The 24,970-nt window shown below is 42.1% G+C and overlaps 1 protein-coding gene across 3 annotated transcripts in view; it reads left to right on the top strand.

Annotated features, from left to right (window-relative positions):
- LOC137384042 (F-actin-uncapping protein LRRC16A-like) overlaps positions 1–24,970 on the top strand; it is a 488,125-nt gene that overhangs the window by 170,011 nt on the left and 293,144 nt on the right. For all 3 annotated transcript variants that reach the window (XM_068057622.1, XM_068057608.1, XM_068057615.1), the window contains exons 5-10: positions 5,511–5,632; positions 17,759–17,856; positions 19,334–19,404; positions 19,708–19,781; positions 22,232–22,307; positions 24,375–24,463. In XM_068057622.1, coding sequence (XP_067913723.1) covers positions 5,511–5,632; positions 17,759–17,856; positions 19,334–19,404; positions 19,708–19,781; positions 22,232–22,307; positions 24,375–24,463 — 530 coding nt within the window. The remainder of the gene's footprint in view (positions 1–5,510; positions 5,633–17,758; positions 17,857–19,333; positions 19,405–19,707; positions 19,782–22,231; positions 22,308–24,374; positions 24,464–24,970) is intronic.

Below are 24,970 nucleotides of genomic sequence, written 5' to 3'. Positions count from 1 at the left end.
GTGACCATGGTATATTATCTTTGTGCTCCTTGACCATTCTATAGCTTTTTGGCAGTCAACCGTGTGATCATCTTCCAAACCTGCTTGTGTTTCCCAGCTCTATTGGACTGCTGCTGCTTGCTTCCACTCTTATCCATTCTCTATACAGCCAGAGCGCATCTCTCAATCTTCTCATCCTACCCCCTCACCACTATCTCGGGAGGTCCCCCAAGGGTTCATCTATGACCCCTCCTCTTTCTAATCTGTCATAGAGTCATAGAGAAAAACAGCACTGAAACAGGCCCTTTGGCCCACAGAGTCTGTGCCGACCATCAACCACCCATTTATACTAATCCTACATTAATCCCATATTCCCTATCACGTCCTCACCTTCCCTCAATTCTCCTACCACCTACCTACACTGGGGCCAATTTACCGATCAACCTGCAAGTCTTTGGCTGTGGGAGGAAACCGGAGCACCCAGCGGAAACCCACGCGGTCACAGGGAGAACTTGCAAACTCCGCACAGGCAGAACCCAGAACTGAACCCGGGTCGCTGGAGTTGCGAGGCTGTGGTGCTAACCACTGTGCCACTGTGCTGCCTTTGGCCAGGTTATTTACAGAAATGGAATCACTTTATACACGTATGCAAACAACATCAGGTTTTCTTCTCCACCATCTTTCTGGAGTCTTTCATACTCTTTATGTTTTCAGACTAGTTCCACAGCATACAGTCTTAGATGAGTTGTAACTTTCCCCAGTTAACCACTGGGAGGAACAAACCTATTGGGCGGGACCTTCCCAGAAGGGGTCAAGTGCCAACGTTGGGGAGTTTTTCAGGTGGCCGGCACACTCTGGAGGGAGGGAGGCAGGACTTCCCCCGTGATATTGCCAGGAGGTGGAGCTAGCAGGCAGGAAAGACAGCCAATTAGAGAAGCTGGGCCGGTCTTCTATGCTGCCGCCCAATCAGAGGGCTGGCCACCAAGACAGGTGGCTGCTGCTTGGGCAGCAAAGGAAACATGAAGGCACCTCTGTTTTGAGGTGCCCTTGCAGGAATGGTAGTGTTTTTTTGCTGGGATCAAGCAGGCAGGCCTCAGCAGTCAAAGGGGAAACCTCTCCAGCAGTGGAGTCGGGGCTGTGGGGGCGGCCTTTGCTGCTGGCTGCCCCCACCTTGGACCGTGGAGCCTCCTGCTCCAATGGTCCCCCTCTTCCTTCAAGCTGCAGGGAGGCCACCTCCTCACACAGTGGGAGGGGGCATCTCTGCCACCAGCAAAATGCCAGTGGGCAGGGAAAATGGCCCTTAATTGGGCCTTTAATTGTCTAAATTGCTGCTGCTATTCCCACTGCTGGGAAACTTCTGCCTATCAGCCTCTTTGCCCACCACCTGCAGGCTCGTAAAATTCCACCCAGTGTCTTTGGCACAAGTCACATTTGGTATCCTTCCCGTAGTTTCCAACACCACCTTGGTTGTTACCTTGGGTTGACCAGACTATTCATAATCTCAGGGTTCCATTCAATCCTTAACTGAGCTTTTAAGCTCATTGCCTCTCTCTGTCTCAAAGGCTGTCGACTTCCATCTCCAACATTCCCCACCTTAGCTTATCTGCTAGTGAAATCTTCATTCTTGCTTTTGTCACTTTGAGACTTTTCCACCCTCTTTCAACTTAGTTGCCCAACTGCTACCCATATGCTAATGCACAAGAAGTCATATTTCTGACCCATTTGGTCTTCTGGCTCTCCAGTGCTTCAAATTAAAACATTCATTATTGCCCTTCCTGTCTCTTTAGCCGTTAGCGATACTATCCTCTCTCCACCGTTGCGCACCCAGCACTTTTATTCCTCTGACTCCATCCTCCTGTGCATTTCCCCTGTCCCCATTCATAGAATTACATAAAGGTTACAACACGCAAACAGTTTGTTTGGCCCAACCAGTCTATCTTGGTGTAACCTTCACAAGCACTTGTCCTGACCTCGTGTGCGTATCCTTTCTCCGTGTTCCTTTATTCCTTTGACTTTAAAGCAGCTACCCTCACCTCTTAAATGTTGAGAACTTTTCTGATTCAGATCCAGCTCTCGTAATGCATCCTACATCCTCACAACCAATGTTACCTTTAAATTTTTGACTTTGTACATGGCCTGTTTTTTCACTACGTGATGCCTTGAACATTTTTTTTATGCGACACATGCACAGTATTTCACACAGCACAAGGTCTTGTGTGATACCTTCCAGGTGGCTGCACAGCAGCACATGCGTGTAGCTTAGCAGGACTTTCCTCATATGTTCGATATTTCTCTTGCTCTGTCCTAACTCGCAAAATGGCGCTGGAAGGTGTCAGCGGCCATGCCTAACATCTTCCCACCATCATGCCATTTTGCGACGGGAAAGGTGCCCGCCTAAGTGGCCAATTAACGGTCTCTTTCTGCCTCTGTGGGCATTTTGCCAGAGATCGGGGGGGGGGGGGGCACTGCCGCCACATAGGGTGACTGTGCAGTGAAACCTGGTGGCCTTCCAGCAGACTCCGGGGGAATGCTCCTTTTCAGGCACTCCATGGTGGCGTTTGTTCTGCACAACATCTCCCCCCCACCTCCCCCAAATTGCTGGGGCAGGCCTGCCTGCCTGGCCCTGACGTCCCCCAAGAGTACTTACTCCTCTTCAAAGGCGTCTCGGCTATTAAGGCACCCTCTGCTCATAGCTACAGCCTCAGCAATGGTCACCACGAGCGGTGGCGCAGCTGAGCTGCTGGCCCTCTGATTGGGCTGGTAGCTTTTGTGGGTGGGCCGCTATCCTTAATTGGAGTGGGACCTCAGCCGTTGTGGCAAAATTCCAGTCTCTCTTTGATCCCATTGTAATTGTAACCGCCTCTATAAAATCACTCTGCAATCTTCTCTGTTTTAATGAAAACAGCCCCAGTTTTTCAAGTCTTTCCTAATATTTGCATTTCCTCATTCCCACCAACATTCTGATGAATATATATTGTGTCTTTTCTGTTGCCTTAACATCCATCTTATAGAGTGGAGCCCAAAACTACACACACTACCTCAACTACAATTTTAATACAGTTTTATACAAGTTCTCCATTGCACCTCGACTTTTACATTATATACCTCTTGTCATAAAACCCAGTATTTCCGTAGTATTTTTTCATGGCCTTATCCACTTAGTGCGCTATTTTTAAGGTCTTGTGATCCTGAACCCTCACAAATCCCTTTGCTGTTTCACGTCACCCAACTTCCCTTCATTCAAAGTATAATTACTTTTTTGTAACCAAAATGTATCATCATGCATTTACTGAGACTGAATTCCAACTGCTACTTTTTCCCCATTCCATCACTATTCCCTTGCAGCATCCTTTAGTTCTCAGAATTATTTACTAAGCTTCCTATTTTAGTATATTATGCGGATTCTGGACACCACTTCCTCTAGTTCTATACGTAAGTCATTGATGTAGTGAATAGAAATGGTCCCAGAGCAGTAATGTGTGCGAATTGGCTACCCACTTCGAACCCTTCCAAAAACATACCTTTAACTTCTCCTGTTGCTCCATTTCTAGCCAATTTTTGATCCAATTCCCATTAGTTCCACAAACTTTAAACATCTCCAACAGTGTTTTGTGTCTGCTATCTTGTCAGTCTTTTTGAAAGCTCACTTATGCCACAACAGCTCTAGTCCTACATGGGTGGGCTGCTGTCCAACCCTCCATAGCCAACACACCACCCCGGCCTATATTATCTGCGATGTCATTGAAGGGTAGGGAGATGCCCTGATCCTCCATTAGCACATGAACCAAGTAGGTTTCGTGTAACAGCTGCAAAATGCAGTGTACTTCGCTGCAAAGTATGTTGACAAGGATGTTTAATAAAGTACTCCTGTTTTTCAAGTGTTACTTTACAAAGTCCATTAAAATTGTTGACTCTGGATTACTTCAAACAATGAATAGTTGGCTGGATGGTCCCCCTCAACATTCTAATTTAAAGCTTTGAAAATATTTTTTAAGGCTTACTTCTGGGTGAAACCAACGCTGTGGCATTACTGACAGCAGCAGAACGTTTCTCATTACATGTCCTCCGAGTACATTTCAGCATGTTCTGAAGCATAGAGGACAATTGTTTGTACTTTGCATCTTCTCAAAATAAGCACTTTTGATTCACAGCATTTAGGTTGCTTATGGTACTTGTCTGCAGTGAATTAATTAAGATGCCTACCCACCATGCTTCTTTACGAATTTATAACTTTGGGGACTGCTGTCCACAGCTTCAATTTAACACAATAATAAGTGGAGGCAAATGTCGATCATTAACTTGTCAAAGGCCTCACTGATCTAATGCTCGAGAGAAAGCCTTGCAAAACTCTGTGAATGTGGAGATGAGAAGTGATGATGGATATTAAAAATAAATTAACTCCTTTTTCAGAATAGCAGTGTTCCAAAGGCACAAGTTGACCCACCCCTACTTGCTACTGCTGTAAAGTTTACATTAATTTCACTTATGATGAATCAGTAGTAATGCATTAGAAGTTCATCAGAAAATGCTTTTCTTGCTCATTTTGCACATACCGTGCGGGTGTAGCCTAGGTAATGATAGGGTCTAAGGAAGCCACTTGCATAACAAGCAAGTGAAAATGTTCTGATCCAAGTGGAGTTGCACAAGGGCATCTACTGTAGTGTGTTACTAAGTTCCAGGACCAGCGAAACTGGGGAAATTTTCATTTGGAAACAGAAGAGCTTTTACAGAGCATCTTTAAATATATGCAAAAATGTAATCTGATCACAATTTTTATTTCATTCCCTGTTTGTGATCAATATTTCATGGTCAAATTTGGGGAATCATGCAGGGTAAGTCTATTCGGTTGCCTGTGTTTTGGGTGATGTTTTTGGCTTTGATTTGCATGTAAAAGGAATCCATGCCACATCTTTTATCCCTTTGAATTCCATTTAAAAATGCAATCCATTGTCTATGATTTTCTCCAACTGGTGATATTGATTGTCTCAAGTCCTTCAGCAATTTTGAAAACAGTCTAATTGGATGATAAATCAACCTTAGCCTGATAGAAATGTATTAAGGGTCATAGACCCCAGGATATGTATATATAGTAAGATTCCTCTCCCTAATCCCATAACATGCCTTCACAGACATGGAATGAAATGGTAAATTTCTCCAGGCTTACAGTTAATTCACTTTAGTGGCAACATACAAAAGATAGAGTAGTCCCTTGCTCTTTTTATTTTTACTCCCCCCTCCAAAGCAGATACTGCTAAAAGTCACCCTGCTCTTTAAGCATTTAGTTATTCCAACAAACCCTTTGTATTGCGTTATGCTGCTGTAAATCCAGTACAAGGAAAATGCATAAGAATGGCACCAACTTGTCAACCTGTTTTGAAATGGTGAAAAAGAGAAATATTATTAGTGAGACTGACCCAACAGGTGCTTATCATTGGATATGAGAAGGAATGGTATAGCATAAAATCTGAGTTCCACAAGACTAAAGTCCTTAATAATTTGAAACATTTATGAATTGTTTTGATATTTTTCAGTTGGTTGTAGAAACTGATCGATGCACTTTTCCTCTGAAACTAACTTCATCAGAAGAGGTGAATGAGGTGGTGGGGAACCTGGGATCTTGCCTCAAGAAGATGCTACCTGGTGTCTCTCCAATGTAGGTACTCTCTTCAAGGCCATGACCTTTGTAGCATTTAAGTAAGTGTAAAATTTTTAAACCAGTTTAATGAAAAACTTGTCTCAGAAATCTGTTGACTTTAAATTACCTAATCCTATTGAACTTGTAACTATATTTCATATTTTATTTCATCTCATGAAACATAGGAACAGGAGTAGGCTATCTAGCTCCTCCAGCCTGTTCTGCCATTCAGTGAGATCATGGCTGATCTGTGACCTAACTCCATACACCCACCTTTGCCTATATCCTTTAAGCCTTTGGTTAACAAAAATCTGTCAATCTCAGTTTTAAAATTAACAACGGACCTAGCATCGATTGCCTTTAGCGGAAGAGAGTTCCAAACTTCTACCACCCTTTGCATGTTGAAGTGTTAACTAATTTCACTCCTGAAAGGTCAGGCTCTAACTTATAGACTATGCCCTGTAGTCCTAGACTCCCCAACCAGCAGAAATAGTTTCGCTGTATCTTCCCTATCTGTTTCCCTTAATGTCTTGAAAACTTCGATCAAATCCTCTCTTACCTTCTACTTTCCAGGGATTTGGACCCTTGTGATTTTAATCCTTGGAGTCTGGGTATCATTCTGGTAAATCTATGCTGCACTCTATCCAAGGCTAATATATCCTTCTTAAATTATGCTCATTGTACTCCAGATGGGTTCCAACCAGGGCTTTGTATAGTTGAAGTATGACTTCTATCCTCTTGTATTCTAGTCCTTTAGTTATAAAGGCCAGCATTCTATTAGCTTTTTTGATTATTTTCTGTAACTGTTCGTGACATTTTAATGATCTATGTACCTGGACCCCAAAATCTCTTTCGACCTCCACTGTTTAAACTTCAAACAGAGCTGGTGAAGTTCCTCCTGTTTGTGCCGAATCATACGATATTCATAAAATCTTAACAGCACAGACAGAGGCCAATATGCCTGTTGTGCTGTGCCGGCTGTTTAAAGAGCTATTCAATTAGTCCCATTCCCTTGCCTTTTACTCCATGGCCCTGCAGATTTTTCCCTTTCAGTTATGTATCCAGTTCCCTTTTGAAGGTTATTATTGAATCTCCTTCCACCACCCTTTCAGGCAGTCCATCACAGATCATCACAACTCACTGCGTTTTAAAAAAAAAAAAAAGTTTTCCTCATGTCGTCTTTACTTCTTTTGCCAAGTACCTTAAATCTATGTCCTCTGGTTACTGACCCTTCTGCCATTGGTAAGTTCTCCTTTGTCACCCCATCAAAACAATTCTGTTAAATCTCCCTTTAACCTTGTCTGCTCTAAAGACAACAACCCCAGCTTCTCTAGTCTCACCTTGTAACTAAAGTCCCTCGTGCATAGTACCATTCTAGTAAATCTCCTCTGTACCCTCTCCAACATCTTGACATCCTTGTGGTGTCCAGAATTAGAGACAATACTAGCTGAGGCCTAAACAATGATTTACAAAGATTTAGCATAACTTCCTTGCTTTTGTATTTTATGCCTCACTTGTTCTGCCTCCTTCAAAGATTTGTGTACGTACCCTCCCAGGTGTCTTTGTTCCTATACCCAATTTAAAATTAAACCATTTAGTTTATGTTGCCCCTCCTCATTGTTCCCACCAAAATACATCATTTCACACTTCTCTGTTAAATTCATTTGTCATGTGCCTATCCATTCCACCTGTCCTTCTATGTCCTCCTTAAATCTCTTACTATTCCTTTCAATGTTTGCTACATTTGAGTTTCATATTGTCTGCAGACTTTGAAATTATGTCCTGTATCACCGAGTCCAGGTCACGAAGAATATGTCAAAAAGACCAGTGGCCCTGATGCCGACTCCTCGGGAACACCAGTGTACGCTTCCCTCCAACGATGGAAATCTGCTTTGTGTCCCTTAGTCAATTCCTTATCCACACTGCCGTTGCCCCTTTAATCCCATTGGCTTCAGTTTTGCTAAAAGGTTTATTTTGTGGTACTTTTCAATCAAGGTAGTCAGGCACAATTTACCTTTAAATGATCTGAATTGGCTGACTTTTATTAACCCATATTTCTCTGAGTTACAATTAATTTTGTTTTGGATTATTGTCTAAAAGTTTCCCCAACATGGGCGTTAGGCTGACTGAACTATAGTTGTCAGGTTTATTCTTCTCCCCTCTCTTGAACAGGGGTGTAATATCTGTAATTCTCCAGTCCTCTGACACCACTCCCTTATTCAAGGAAGATTAGAAAATTGTGACTATTTTCACCCTTCCTGCAGCAATCCAGAATGCATCCCATCTGCATTGGACAACATTTCTACTTTATCAACCTTTTAAATACCCCCTCTTTATTTTTATCTATCTCCTTTACTGTTTTTCCTCATGTCACTGTTGGCTCTTTTTCCAATCATTTTAAATCCGTATCCTCTGGTTCTCGACCCTTTCGCCAGTGGAAACAGTTTCTCTCCAAAGACTCAGTCAAGACCCCTCATGATTTTGAATATCTTGATCAAATCTTCTCTTAGACTTCTCTTCTCGAAGGAGAACAAACCCAGCTTCTCCAATCTATCCTCGTAACTGAAGTCCATCGTCCGTGGAACCATTCTCATTAATTTTTCTGCACCCTCTCTAAAACCCTAAAAAATTTGTGCCAAAGCCCCTGCTATCTCCTCCCTTGCCTCACATAACAGCCTGGGATACATCTCAGCTGGGCCTGGGGATTTATCCACTTTTAAGCCTGCTAAAACCGCTAATATCTCCTCCCTTTCAATGCTAATTTGTTGAAGTATATCACACTCCCCCTCCCGGATCTCTATACCTACATCGTCCTTCTCCATAGTGAACACAGATGAAAAGTAATCATTTAAAACCTCATCTATGTTCCGGCTCCATGCACAGATTGCCACTTTGGTCCCTATTGGGTCCTACTCTTTCCCTGGTTATTCTCTTGCCCTCAATATACTTATAAGATGCCTTGGGATTTTCCTTTATCTTGCCTACCAGTGTTTTTTCATGCCTGCTCTTCACTCTCATAATTACTTAACTTTCTATACTCCTCTAGGGCCTCTGCTGTTTTCAGTGCTCTGAATCTGCCCTAAGCTTTTTTTTCCTTATTCAATCCTCTATACCCCTTGATTTCCAAGGTTCCCTGGACTTTTTTGTCCTACCCTTCACCTTTATGGGAACATGTTGGCCCTGAGCTCTCACTGTTGCCTTTTTGAATGACTCCCACTGGCCTGACATAGACTTTCCTACAAGTAGCTGCTCCCAGCCCACATTGACCAGATCCTGTTTTATCATATTGAAATCGGCCTTCCCCCAATTTCGTGTCCTTTTCCATAACTACCTTAAATCTTAGAGTTATGGTCACTATCCCCGAAATGCTCCCCCACTGATGCTTCTACCACTTGTCTGGCTTCATTCCCGAGGATTAGGTCCAGTACCGCCGCTTCTCTTGTAGAACCTTCTATGTGCTAGCTCAAAAAGCTCTCCTGTATGCACTTTAAGAATACCGCCCTCTTTAAGCCTTTTGCACGAAGACTATCCCAGTTAATATTGGGGAAGTTGAAATCCCTTACTATTATTACCCTATTATTTTTACACCTGTCTGAGATTTGTCTACCTATCTGCTCCTCTATCTCTCCCCGTTTGTTTGGAGGCCTATAGTACACTCCCAGCTAAGTGATTGCCCCCTTTTGTTTTTAAGTTCTACCCATATGGCCTCATTTGAGGAACCTTCGAAAATATCATCCCTCTTTATTGCAGTAATTGACTCCTTGATCAATAATGCAATGCCACCTCCTCTTTTACAACCCCGTCATGCCGGAAGATTCTATACCCTGGAATATTGAGCTGCCAGTCCTGCCCTTCCCTCAATCATGGGGACAGGTGGGGATGTTTGGTAGGAATATGGGATTAGTGTAGGATTAGTATAAATGGGTGGTTGATGGTCGGCACTGACTCGGTGGGCCGAAGGGCCTGTTTCAGTGCTGTATCTCTAATCTCTAATCATGTCTCTGTGATAGCAATAATGCCATATTCCCATGTGTTAATCAATGCCCTCAATTCATCTGCCTTACTTGTAAGACTCCTTGCATTAAAATAGATGCAATCCAGCCTTGCTTAATTCACTTGTGCCTTTACAGGCCTATATACAGCACATCAGCTGCATTACCCTCACCAACCATCTCCGTTACATCATCAAAAAACTCAAATCAAATTAGTTAAACACGATTTCTTTTAACAAATCTGTGCTGACTTTCCCTGATTAATCCACACTTATCCAAATGACAGTTAATTTTGTCCCGATTGTCGTCGTTGAAAGCTTTTCCACCACTGAGGTTAAACTGATTGGTCTGTAGTTGCTGGGTTCTGCCTCAGACCCTTTTTTGAACATGGGTGTAACATTTGCAATACTCCAGTCCTCTGGCCATGGAGCGGCCACTAAGGAAGGTCCCCTTCCCCAGAACCTACTGGGAGGCCGCCATGATTTTCCTAATGGTCGCCCCATGAGGTGAAGGCCTGTCCTGATGCCAGTAAAATGCTAGCAGGGGTGGGAAGTGGCCCTTAATTAGCCTATTAATTGGTTTAATTGGCTGCTTGCCTCCAGTAAGCAGGAGGCCATGCCACTGTCGTTCCTGCCGTTAGAATATCTTGTGGTGGGAAGACATTAGGCTCCCCTCCCAATTCAGTCATTTTACAAGGCGTCCCGCCCACCCCCAGCCAGTCTCCGGAGGGTAGGTAAAATCCAGCCCCTTATGATACTATGATTAATGTTCCCTAAAAGTTCCCCGACTAACTCATGTCTTCTCAAGTATCTTTTGTAACCTATCTTCAATCTGTACTGTATCATCAACATACTTCGATATTTTTTAGATTTAGATTTAGATATACAGCACTGAAACAGGCCCTTCGGCCCACCAAGTCTGTGCCGACCATTAACCACCCATTTATACTAATCCTACACTAATCCCATATTCCTACCACATCCCCACCTGTCCCTATATTTCCCTACCACCTACCTATACTAGGGGCAATTTATAATGGCCAATTTACCTATCAACCTGCAAGTCTTTGGCATGTGGGAGGAAACCGGAGCACCCGGAGGAAACCCACGCAGACACAGGGAGAACTTGCAAACTCCATGCAGGCAGTACCCAGAATTGAACTCGGGTCGCTGGAGCTGTGAGGCTGCGGTGCTATCCACTGCGCCACTGTGCCGTGTTCATAAGTTTTCCATTAATCATGAGTGCAACCTCTAAGTTACCCATACAGCCCCAATAATGAAGTACATGTTGAAAAGTTTGATATAAGGAGTGCCTCTTGACAATGCAGAGCATGAGCTGAGCAATCGCCGACGTCATCAGTGCGTCTGAACATTTGCCAGCTTGCCAGTATGGGTCTGTGCAGGTGCGCATCAACATCACCACGTAATGACGTCCACCGTTGTTTCACCCCTAAATAGCTGCCTCCATCCCCTCCAATAGTACTCTGCTCCTTCCTGCAATCGGCGCTTCAATTACAGCTTCTGTTCCCCACTCCCTCCAGCAGTTATCTCCCGCAGCCCCCTGCTCGCAGCTCCATCCCGCTGCTTCAGACTCTATGTTGCTCCATCCCGTTGCTTGTTTCCCACCTTGCCGCTCGCACCCCACAAGCAGTCTGAAGTGGCGGTATGGAGTGGCAAGAAGGCGGTCGCGGGAGGGAGTGGGGTACTCTTGGGGGAAGGGGTGAAGGCGGCGATAGTGGCCATTGAGGGTTGAGGGGGTTTGGGTTCAGTTTTTTTGTGTCAAATTGAGCAATGCCATTTTCATTACTGGCAGCTGCCTGAGACGTCGCAGACAGTGACATTTCTGTCTATAAGGCTACATTTGCGCATGTGCCAGTCCTGCTTGTCAGCAAACACAGCCTTTTATATGACATATTTTTGACTCATTCTTCTGATTTTTCTTTATTCTGTTAACTCATTATCACTTACACTTTTTTTTACTCGTAAAACATTTGTCATAAATATCATGTATTTTCCATCATTTTTGATTCTTTGCAGGACATTCATTTTTTGGTGCTTCACCCTACAAAATGCTTTCTCATAATCTTTGAACTATTCTCCCCACTTCTATTTACCATGCATGGTATTTTTCATGTGTTCCTTTTCAGCTTCTAAACCAAACTGCTGTGTGCTAAATTATCAATTCAGTTCCCTTTTGATTTCCTGAATGTGATTCCTAACAATATGGTCATAGCATCGTTCACATAAAATTGATGGTTCTGTCACCATTGATTATTTTTTTTTGCATGAAAGTAATTTCTGTTTTTGTTTATCTCTATCAGTCATGAGTAGAATTCTTGAGCTGTAGACCATAATACAGCATTGAACATTTTCTGCGTACCATACTTGTTTATAGTCTGCAGGAACTCCGTTATACCTTCACTATACTCCTTTCTTATACTTGATAACAGGCGACTCCAGGCTTTTTGCCTTCATGGGCCTTTGGTGCATAACGTGAAGCCTTTTAGGCTATGTATGCAGTTTAAATCAGTCGCAATCAAACTGCACATTATCTTGGCACAGTTTTGGTTTATGCACCAACAAGGTAACAACAGTACAAGAACCGCCCTTTTTCAACCCACAAGCATTAAACTCCACAAACCACTGTATGTAGTTTGATTTATGACATGTTTAACCTCTGATTAAGTGATCTGCAGTAGTTCTAGTCCACCTGCATTTCTTTGAATTCTAAGGGAACAATAAGCTCCAAATTATGATCATCTAGCTTTTCAGTACCTCCTCTTTATCAATTTTTATTCTATCGAATTTCGCTACGCCCTCCTGCTTTACTGTGATATTAGCAACATCATCTTCACAGAAAATAGATGCAAAAGTATTCATTTAGTACCTCAGCCATGCCTTCTGCCTCCACAAGAAGAGCTTTTCTTTTAGTCCCTAATCAGTCGCATCATTCCTTTGACTACACTTTCATTATTTATGTTTTTAAAAGTCTTATGGGTTCTCTTTTATGTTAACTGCTAATCTAGGCTTATGCACTCTGCTCCTCTTATTTCCTTTTTCAGTTGTCATCTGTACTTTCTATATGCAGCTTTGTCCTCTACTAGTGTGAAATTCTCTGTCTCAAATCATTAACTATTGGCTGTTTCAGCAACAGTTTATAGTATTAATCTGCATTTGACCTGGCATGATGAAAACTGTATTTTGTGCCAAACGCTCAAATTTAATGCTTGGGGGGAAAAAAGAGATGGTGGAACTTTTTTTTATATTGGCACTTGCCTTCTTTTAGGCTCCCACGCACCTTTTATTAAAAATCCATGGGGCAGATTGCCAATGAACTCCCAGGTCACTGAAACCTACTGGGAGATGTGCATGAGTATCAAGTTCCATCTCGCCAGTAGAATCCATCTTAATTGACATCCAACATAAAATGTCTTCCTGTTCTAATACAATCACCTCTTGAATTTTTCTTCCCTCTGGTTGTTAGCTCTTGATTTTTCTTTGGAATTTTATTGCTCTTATACTTAACAATCATAGACATTTTAGGCCAAAAAGAGGCCATTTAGCCCACTATGCTGACTCCATTATCAGTAATACTTGCACTTCATTCTATTGCTCTGCTTTTCTCCAGTAGCATATAATACATTTCTTCAAGTGTTTGTCACATTTTCTGTGAAGTGCTGTGATTAACTTAGCTTCAATAACCATTTGTAATGATGCATTGCATATTTGAATAACTGCATGAAAAAATTCCTCCAACATTTATACCTTCTGTCTAGTTCTTCATCTGTGGATTTGCACATCCACATCTCCACTACATCAGTACACTTTTCCTTTAACATCTTAGCTACCTTGTACATCACATCATCTTGTCCTTTTACATTTCCTTTTTTAAGTTTGCTTATAAGTGTCAACCTTGGCTCAGTGGTAGCAATCACTTTTGAGTCAGAAGTTTGTGGGTTCAAGCCCCACTTTAGAGACGAAAGCACATAATCTAGACTGACACTCAACTAAAACCACAAAACAGATGATATCATTTGCTACACTACTATTTGTGGGATCTTGCTATGTAAAAATGTGTTGCCATATTTCCCTATGGTGCAACAGTGACTACACTTCGAAATGTAAATAATTAGTGCAAAGCACTTATGGGAATCCTGAGGGCTTCAAAGGTGGTATATAAATGCAAGCTCTTTGCTGCCTTCTCTCTTTTATTCTCCTTGGTATCTGACCTATGCACAAACCAATTACTATGTTTCAGTCTCCAAACTGCTGAGAAACCCACATGAGAGTGTTTTGGTCTACCTAATATGGAGAGTACACATTATCTTTGTAGGCTTACACGTTGCCTGAAGGCTTTGATAGAGGTTGGCAAGACCAAGGCTTTTGAGCCTTCAAGTATACAATGAGGTAATGCTCAAGCAGAGAGAACTGGTAAAGTTCGTTGCTTAAATAAAAGCAAAATATTGCGGATGCTGGAAACCTGAAATAAAAACAAAGTGCTGGAAAAACTCAGCAGGTCTGGCAGCATCTGTGGAGAGAGAAGCAGAGTTAACATTTCAGGTCTGTGACCTTTGTCAGAACAAAGTCAAAGGGGGGAGGGTGGAAAAAGAACACCCTACCACAGACCTTCCCTTTTGTTCTCCTCTTTCCCCCCCCCCCCCCCACTCCCTTTCATGTGCTTAAAATCTATTACATTTCTAACTTTTCCCAGTTCTGATGGAAGGTCATCGACCTGCAACAGTAACTCTGTTTCTCGCTTCACAGATACTGCCTGACTTGCTGAGTATTTCCAGCATTTTCTGCTTATATACCTATATGCAGCCCAGCCTCTACCAGTCATGGATGAGCTGGACATACAGCCAACAAAATCGGAACTCAGTGATGCCATTGATTCTCTAGCCAGCGGAAAAGCCCCTGGGAAGGACAGCATTACCCCTGAAATAATCAAGAGTGCCAAGCCTGCTATACTCTCAGCACTACATGAACTGCTATGCCTGTGCTGGGACGAGGGAGCAGTACCTCAGGACATGCGCGATGCCAATATCATCACCCTCTATAAAAAGAAAGGTGACCACGGTGACCGCAACAACTACCGTGGAATCTCCCTGCTCAGCATAGTGGGGAAAGTCTTTGCTCGAGTCGCTCTAAACAGGCTCCAGAAGCTGGCCAAGCACATCTACCCTGAGGCACAGTGTGGCTTTCGTACAGAGAGATCGACCGTTGGCATGCTGTTCTCCCTTCGCCAGATACAGGAGAAATGCCGTGAACAAAAGATGCTCCTCTACATTGCTTTCATAGATCTCACCAAAGCCTTTGACCTCGTCAGCAGACGTGGTCTCTTCAGACTACTAGAAAAGATTGGATGTCCACCAAAGCTACTAAGTATCATCACCTCATTCCATGACAATATGAAAGGCACAATTCAACATGGTGGCTCCTCATCAGACCCCTTTCCTATCCTGAGTGGCATGAAACAGGGCTGTGTTCTCGCACCCACACTTTATGGGATTTTCTTCTCCCTGCTGCTTTCACATGCGTTCAAGTCCTCTGAAGAAGGAATTTTCCTCCATACAAGATCAGGGGGCAGGTTGTTCAACCTTGCCCGTCTAAGAGCGAAGTCCAAAGTACGGAAAGTCCTCATCAGGGAACTCCTCTTTGCTGACGATGCTGCTTTAACATCTCACACTGAAGAGTGCCTGCAGAGTCTCATTGACAGGTTTGCGGCTGCCTGCAATGAATTTGGCCTAACAATCAGCGTCAAGAAAACGAACATCATGGGGCAGGACGTCAGAAATGCTCCATCCATCAATATTGGCGACCACGCTCTGGAAGTGGTTCAAGAGTTCACCTACCTAGGCTCAACTACCACCAGTAACCAGTCTCACGATGCAGAAATCAACAAGCGCATGGGAAAGGCTTCCACTGCTATGTCCAGACTGGCCAAGAGAGTGTGGGAAAATGGCGCACTGACACGGAACACAAAAGTCCGAGTGTATCAAGCCTGTGTCCTCAGTACCTTGCTCTATGGCAGTGAGGCCTGGACAATGTATGTCAGCCAAGAGTGACGTCTCAATTCATTCCATCTTCGCTGCCTCCGGAGAATACTTGACATCAGGTGGCAGGACCGTATCTCCAACACAGAAGTCCTCGAGGCAGCCAACATCCCCAGCTTATACACACTACTGAGTCAGCGGCGCTTGAGATGGCTTGGCCATGTGAGCCGCATGGAAGATGGCAGGATCCCCAAAGACACATTGTACAGCGAGCTCGCCACTGGTATCAGACCCACCGGCTGTCCATGTCTCTGCTTTAAAGACGTCTGCAAACGCGACATGAAGTCCTGTGACATTGATCACAAGTCGTGGGAGTCAGTTGCCAGCGTTCGCCAGAGCTGGCGGGCAGCCATAAAGGCGGGGCTAAAGTGTGGCGAGTTGAAGAGACTTAGCAGTTGGCAGGAAAAAAGACAGTGGCGCAAGGGGAGAGCCAACTGTGTAACAGCCCCGACAAACAAATTTTTCTGCAGCACCTGTGGAAGAGCCTGTCACTCTAGAATTGGCCTTTATCGCCACTCCAGGCGCTGCTGCACACACCACTGACCACCTCCAGGCGCTTACCCATTGTCTCTCGAGACAAGGAGGCCAAAGAAAAAAAAACCTAATTTGGGTATCTGATTAAGTTTGCCATGGAGGGTGACTTCATCGCAATCATGCATAGCTATGCATGTCCCCTGGAACCAGCTTGACTTCAAAGAAATCCACTTCAACCGATAGTCACTGACACCAGGCACATGTGGATCTTTGTCTTCATAAATGGACAGCAGATACCAGAAACCCCTTATTTGTAGCATGATGAATTCATAACTGACTGTGCATCCTCCTAACCAGGCTATGGTCACATGCTATCTGAAATCATTCAAGGGGCACAGATTCTGCGGGAGTGGAGAAATCACTGCATTCTGTGTAAGGGCAAGCTAGATGGGCTGAATGGCCTCACACTTCTGTATTTGTGATGGTATCAAATGGTGGCTTTGCTAGTTGGAGGTGCATAGCTTTAGCAGGAACTGGTTGCATCTGCTTCTTTGTCTTATTAGGGTGAAGATGTATCCTGTCATCATTGGTTATTCTGAGTTTGGGTTTTTCCTCAAACCTTTATCTGCTGTTTTTTTTTAGAATTAGAATATTACAGCGCAGTACAGGCCCTTCGGCCCTCGATGTTGCGCCGATCATCTGACCTACACTATTCCATTTACATCCATATGTCTATCCAATGACCACTTAAATGCCCTTAAAGTTGGCGAGTCTACTACTGTTGCAGGCAGGGCGTTCCACGCCCCTACTACTCTCTGCGTAAAGAAACTACCTCTGACATCTGTCCTATATCTTTCACCCCTCAACTTAAAGCTATGTCCCCTCGTGTTTGCTCTGTTCTACAGAGAGAAGTTTTATCTTCCAATATTTTTCAATAATTCATGCTTCTGTTTCTGTATCCTTTGTAAAATCTATAAATCTGTTACTCCACAGCATATGATTTCACATTATGATACAAAATAAGTAGCGAAAATTAGTGAATGACTTAAACTATTTTATGTGCATAACGATGATGGACAATAATATTTTCTTTATTTTGTGGAGGTTATGACTTTGAGCTGAATCTTAACTATCAAAAACAGGTGGGTTGGGAATGGATTAGAAGTTTACAATGCCAAAGATTTGAACTAGGAAATGAACCCATTCATTTCTGCTTTTAATGGAGGTGGGATGAGGGGTAGGTGACCAATCCATTTGCAAGGAGCAGATTGGTAATTTAAATATTATTATAATACTGCCTGCCAACTCATTTTGGTCGTGTTTCCCAGGCATCAGGAAACCTGGCAGCTGCAAGGAGGCAAGAAGATAAGTGTCTTCAGAGCACTGCTTATGGGCTAGGAGGAGAATGTGTTTCTTCCCGATCCAAAAAGCTACCTAGTAAACCCATTCCTCCACTTCCTCTGCTGATCTGTCTGCCACCTTCCCTCCTCTCCCCCCACCTCCCCACCCAACCCAACCCCCCAACCACTCCACCACCCAAAACCCTCCAATGATCTGTCTGCTCTCTTCCCTGACCACCATCAGACATTCTGAATAAGATGTTTCTTTTTTACATAAATATAACAGGAGGGTAATGAAAAAGGTAACAATGGAACCTTCAGATCGTCTGTCGTCTCTGCAGGCATTGTGGGATAGCCAGAACATTGCAGAACCAGGGCCTTGTGGTAAGTAAAAGTAAATGTGGATTTTAGGGAGCTTTGAAATCTGAAATAGAATAGCAATACCACAGGCAGTGTAGTGCTCATTCACATGTCACAAATAGAGATGACCATTCTTGGATCCCTGCATCAAAGTGTTACTGCTGAAATAAAATGATGGTCACTTATTATGGGATGTATCGTAAAACCCCGTAAACTTCAGCTAAATTCAGGTTTAAAGCCACATTCTTCAAGTGCTGACTGCAATTCAAAACTTTTTATAAAGTGTGTATGCAGGAGTTCTAGCTATTTTTTTACTGCACTTTCTAGTTCTGTGCCTTTTTTGATTTATATTTCCACTTTCAGTTGCAGTTGTGGTTCTGCTCAGCTTATATGTTCTTCAGGTTTGCTGCTTTTTTTTTTGGAAGTGGAAAGTAATCGCTGGAATTGTGAGAAAGAAGTTTGAGAGATCTTTTTCCACATTTCTGTTTCTTTGCAGACAAATATTATGGTGAGCTTTAATGTTGTGTAATAATTTGGTAGGTTTGGGTTACAGTCAGATTTTCTAGTTGCTGTATCTTGGCTGAATTAGCTCTTGATCAGGGGCTCCCTGGGGATATCTGAGTGGGAATTTTCCAGAATGAATTGCCATTCTTGACGGCTGTTTCTGACTCTATAGGCATTTGAATTAAAATAGGGGTATCTGTTAGCCAGTCTAACTAGGTGCTTTATATATTATAAATTTGCTGTGGTATTGCCACTTTATTCAGAAGCATTTTGCTGACATTCTGGATGCTGTTCGTTTGCAAAACATTGCATTCTGAAAATATTTAAATGAAATCACTTGGTTGAAATTTATTCCTCGGTGCAAAAAGTAAAATTATATTGTTCATCTTTGCTGGGTCTCCACTTGGATCACTGATTTAGCAGATTCATTATTGTCCACCTGCCAGTCTTCTGGGCAGAAGTGATCATTACCCTTCTTTTCTTGTTCCTGTATGTCTGCCCATTTTGAGGCAAGCGACCCTAAGGCATGAGCCAGTCTGTGCTCTGTAATGGTGGGGCTGTAACTGAACATACACACAGAAGTGAGAAGAGTTATATTAGCACCAATACTGAAGTGATGTAGCTATCCTTATATTAAACCAGTAGTAAGACTTACTGGCAGCTGTGCAGTTTACTAGTTTCAATCATGCCAGCACATGTTTGAATTTGGGTTAACATAAGGATAATGAATACGGATTCTTGCCGCACTAATTTTTTGCTGGTACAGGTTATTTTTACATTGGCTCATGTTAACTTTTATGGATCATACATATGAATACATACAAACTATTACAATATAAGAAGTTTTGTCATACAAAGCCAGGTTTTTCCTCACCTAGTTAGTCTTAATTTTATTGCATCTAACTAGATTAAACCTTCCAGTATTTTGTATCTAATTTCTGCAGAATTAGAATTTTGTGCAATTGTCTTGTCACACTTGAAACCTTTTTGATTCTAGGTGGTTTCTCTCAGACGTATGCATGTGTTTGTGATTGGCTTGGATTGCCTTATAGGGAAGAAGTTCAATGGGTAAGAACACTCAACAAAATGCTTCATTTACAGGAATAGGAAATGTGCAAATGGAGAAATGTTTTGTGAATCAGCATCTGTAGTTTGTGATTTTGTCGCTAAGTTAGAAAAATGATTCCCGATCCGTTGGGTATTCCGTTGGGTTGTGAGATGACGAACAAAATGAGAATCAAGTTCTAAACTTAAAATAATTTCCATAGATTTAAAAAAATTTTTTGAAGCGGTTTGAAGTAATTTTCAGCTAGGTACAGATCAAATTACAAATCTAGTCTCCCTCTCACTGAATTTTTTGTACTTTCAAAGGACGTGGATACAATTTATCTTACGCAAGATACCAGGGAACTGAACTTGCAAGACTTCAGCCACCTCGACCACAGGTGAATTGAACCTTTGCACTTTGTTCTGTCAGCTATCTTTTCAGATTCATTCCCAAACATGAATTAAAGTCTTCGGTAAAGCTGTTAAGCCACTGTTGCTGTAACTGGCAGACCATCAGTTTGGCAGTTTGGATTGCCTGTTTATTTTTCTGTACGTGCTAACAAAATGGTTCCAAAAATGGGAGAAATTACTTATTCATAAATTCTTTATTTCTGTTAATTGACAGGTTTATCTCATGGATTTTGTTTTAAAATAATTCATTTAAGTGCGCTCGCACAGTCATTTTCAGAATGAATGAAGTAATAAAGAGGGATTACTTGTAATGTGGTTGTGATGAATACATTTTGCATCTACTTTTGTGACAGCATTGAATAAGCTGTTGAGTCACAAATAGTGAATCCAGCTTGAAGTGTGCATTTGAGTGGGCTGTACATTTACCTGATCTACAATTGAAATCAGTGGCTGCTGCTTCAGTGAGTGCATTTTGAATGCTGTCGAGAGTTTGCAATGATTAATACCCGACAGAGTTGCGTAAGTCTTCCCTGTAAGATTATTTACAGTAAGGCACCTCTTCTGCATTGAAATTCATTGTCTTCTGATTAGAAGCAGAGGGCTTTTAATGTTGAATGTATAGTAACTGGTGTTACATCTACCAGGCCACCCCAATCACTCAAAATTTATACAATGAATTCACTGAAATCCTGCTCACATTTTGACGTCATCAAAAAAACTCAGCCTTACTCTACAAGAACATTTTGAACTCTGGTTAAAGGTTCTAATGTTTAAAAGAAGACAGTGAGTTACCTGTTAGTTGTTGAACATCATCTAGTTATTGTACATTTAACAACATGCAGTCTGCTTCTAATGAGAGTGATATTCAGGCAAATATTAGATTTTAGAGTATCGGTTATGGATATGGTCTGTAGAATTTGAAGGTCGCACAGATTCGATCAATCCAGTTTGTGTGCTTCTTTAGTGTCTTAGAATAGGTTTTAACATAATCTCTAGTAAAGCCTGGCTACCCGACTAGACCCGACTACACGTGTCGGGGTCGGGTCGAAATTCTGAGTCCAGCATTCGGGGTCGGATCGGGCTGGACACTGCTTCCGGGAAGTCAAGGGATCAGGCTTACTCATGATTCCCCACAATTCCAGCTGCAGGAATAGCCTGCTGCCAGAACAGATGAAGGAAATTCAGGCCGGGTCGGGTGCGGAAAAAATTTAAGTGGTCGGGTTCGGGTTGGCTGTGGTCGGGTCTGGTTTTAATCTTATACCTGAGCCAGGCTTTAATCTCTAGAATGTTGTTCAGTTTCTTTTGTTGATTTCTGTAGAGCAGGCTGATCTGATAACAACTTTGCTGCTCACCTGAATTTGAAATTGCATCTTCAGTTTGATTTAAATTGTTTTCCTGTGAAGGTCAAACTGACTAAAATTGAGACCACATCAAAAATTCAATAGCTTTAAATACAATGAATCCTCCGGTATAGTTGCAATAGATGCAGAATAACTTCTCTTATAGTTACGGCATCACCTGATCTAACACAAAGACTATTGGGCCAGAAGGTGCTAGGTCTGATTCCTGGTGCGTGCTGAGATAGCAGATCTCAGCCAAGTCAGAAATGTGGCACTATAATTAGCCTCCATGCTTCTGGACTAGCAAGAGTGAAAAACACAGTTGTAGACCCTGTAGCTTGTTATTCAGTGACCTAAGCTAGAACGTACTTCTGTGGACTCTGGTTGAGAACAGAATTGAGCTCTGCTGTCACAGTCCAGTAACCAGCCAACAATTATTGTTAAGCTTGCATGTCAAGAATGGCTACTTGGATCAACTGTAAGCTTCTATAAAACTGTACCTGAGCATGGGTCAAGAGTAGGAGAGAACATGGGATGAGAAACTTTTAACAAAGAAAACACAGCTTGGTAAATTATTCCTTAATTACACTTTGGGATGATATTTTGTCTTGTAAGGTATTTGCTGTAAGCTACCCTGAAGGAAAATTTCCAAGCATTGATCCAATTCATTTTTAAAATTTTAATTCTGCCCATGCTGTGATCTTTATTAAAGTTATAATCTGTCTGCTCAGGTAAACTGGATGATCAAAGTGAGGGAAATGAACCTAATAGGGAAAAAAGTTATTGCTGGCATGTCTTACTTAAATGAGGTTTACTGATATTTTTTATTGCAGTTTAAGATCTTGAGACTTGCATTATGTAGAACTTTTATCACTTTAAAATATCTCAACTTTTTGCAAAATTAAATGCTGCGTGGGGGTAATCAGCATGACTAATAGCTAGTAATGGCATCAGTTGCATGCATAGATAAACCCTTAAAAATAGCGATCAGCGCTTTTCAACCTGTGCATTAAATTTATTTGCCAGCATTATTATGGTATAAATCAAAGAGGCAAATGTCATTGTCAAGTAATCAAACTTCCTTCACATTTTATTAGAGATTTAGTACCAATTGTTGCTGCGCTGGAGTACAACCAGTGGTTCACAAAGCTCTCCTCTAAGGATCTTAAACTGGTAAGTAAATACTTGACTCTGCAGTTGAGTGAAAGAAAACAGCATGCTCTAAATATTCTGATTTGTTTCCATTAATTACTGGGGTAACTATTCAGAAGTCTTTTATTTGAACCTTTGGCACTCAGGGGCTACCATTGAGCCAAAGTATTAGGTGAGGCATTAAACCAAGGCCTATCTGTTCCTTCAGGCAGATGTAAAACATTCTGCAGCACCACTCAAAGATTTCTACTGGTGTCCTGACCAACGTTCATCCCTCAAACAAGGTCACTTAAACAGATCTGGTCTTCTATCTCATTACTGTTTGTGGAATCTTGCTGCCAATTATAAATTTGACAAACTATTTCAATTTAATGTCTTTGGACTGAGTTATAGAAAATATTTCATGATTCATTTGTAAAAGCACTAACACTTAAGGCTACAGTGATCTCATAATTTTGATGTTTGGTAGTCATTTAGAGGATTTTCAAAGTAATGGATAGTCATGTTTGAACAGAGGAGGAAGTAACTTTATTGGAGAGTATTTGTTTAAAAGTAATGTCAGTTTATCCTCACCACATGCTGTACAGAATACACCATTCCTTAATAAGTCCTTTAAGTCATGACTCATAATAAATTGTTGTTTGCTATAACATTTACCCTCGCTTTAAAAGCAATGGTGATTTTATATTCATATGCCACCTGCTGGCTTCTTGTTTCCTCTCCGGCATCTATAAACTTCAGTGACAAGTTTGTAGAAAATGTGATCACATTTTAAAAGTGGGTTATGTGTCATCAGACTGTTAGTCTGCCTCAATATGGGAGGAGTTGAAAGTTACTTATGTTGATATGTCATAAACATGATATTCTTTAATACGATCGTTTTCATCTTGGGTGATGCTTCTACTGGTGGAGCACATGGCTTGTTCTGGTGGAGCATAGTGTGAGGCTTTTTCTGATGTGTCACCACCCTCTAATTTGGGGAGAGAGATGGAATGAAAAAAATTGGAGAGAAGCACAAGGAAACATAAGATTTTGAAGAGGAGTAATGGGGGCAAGCAAGACTGAAGTGGGTGGTGGGGGGGGGGGGGGGGTGGTGGCTGGGGGAGAGAAAGGATAGCAACCTAAGTAGTACAAATATTTTTTGCAGATTTACTGGTCCCATTATTAATGGCCAGTGGCACACAAGAAGCATGAGAATTTTTTTTGTTGAGATCTAGCACCAAAAAATGTGAAGTGATGGAGGATTGATCGAAATATCTGAGAGCTATTGCTTGAACAGATTTTAAACCAAACTGAGAAATTAAAAAGTATGGTTACTAAAGCAAGCTGTATTGCACCATAGGGTAAATTTTGCATGGTGAGGCTCATGGCACAGATCCTTGTGCACCAGTTGGAGGATTTGAGTGTGCAGCTCAGTATGCCTGATTTGTGGTGCTTCCGGTTTCTCCTCATTGATATACTTTTGGTTAAAGTATTATTTTGCTAAGGTTTTTAAAATTATTGAGCTGCTCATCAGTAAAAATTCGTATGACTTTGTTAATAAAACTACTCGAGATCCATTGGCACTTTAATTTGCTCAAGGAAGTGCTGATGTGGTTCGTGAAAGTTAGACAGTAATCACGAACATATGAATATTGGGAATGATGGATTAAAGGAAACATAAACTGTTAATCTTTATATTTTTGTAATGCACCTTTCTCCATTTCTGCAGATTTGTTCCCCAACCCATTGATTTCTTCTGTAGTTGGCTGGATGGGTTAAGCAATGGGTTTTTCCATGACTAAATACAACCGCATGGTTAGACGATAGAAAGTATGGCCTGGTAATTAAGCACAGTTGGCAGTTTCAACTTTTTGCATTCCTCTCTTTGGGCCCAAAACTGTCATACATTGCCAAGCAATTCAGCTCAGGACTGTCTGCTTTCCCATACTGGAAAGAATTCTGTGAAAAATGTGAATTAAAAAAATCAATTTCTCAGTCCTTCAGGATCTGAATATTTTCTACAGCTATTGGGCCTGCTTTGTGGTTTCTTTCCCTTTATCTTCCTGTATTTTTATTCTAGGCAGATTTCATTTTCTAATTCTTTAGTCCGCAGATGTTTGTGAGCAAATCCTACGAATTGTTGGTAGATCCACACGTTTAGAAGAACTAGTGCTGGAAAATGGAGGGCTCCGGACGTAAGTTAATATGACTACTGATAGCTTTAAAAGAATTCTGCAGGCAAAACCTCCTGAAATTGTATTTGTGATGAAGGCCTGCTCGAGTCTGCAAATGAAACCCGACCCGAGCCCGACAGAACCACATCCAGCCCGAGTCATAGTCATAAAGAGATACAGCACTGAAGCAGGCCCTTCGGCCCACCGAGTCTGTGCCGACCATCAACCACCCATTTATACTAATCCTACATTAATCCCATTTTCCCTACCACATCCCCTCCTACATTAATCCCATATTCCCTACCATTCTCCTACCTACACTAAGGGCAATTTACAATGGCCAATTTACCTATCAACCTGCAACTCTTTGGCGGTGGGAGGAAACCGGAGCACCCGGCGGAAAACCCACGCGGTCACAGGGAGAACTTGCGAACTCCACACAGGTAGTACCCAGAACCGAACCCGGGTCGCTGGAGCTGTGAGGCTGCAGTGCTAACCACTGTGCCACCCAATGAGTCCTTTCATTTT

This window comes from Heterodontus francisci, chromosome 2 (assembly GCF_036365525.1).
Source record: "Heterodontus francisci isolate sHetFra1 chromosome 2, sHetFra1.hap1, whole genome shotgun sequence".
NCBI lineage: Eukaryota > Metazoa > Chordata > Chondrichthyes > Heterodontiformes > Heterodontidae > Heterodontus > Heterodontus francisci.
Note: the sequence above shows the minus strand (reverse complement) of the source record. Positions and strands in the feature narration are given on the sequence as shown.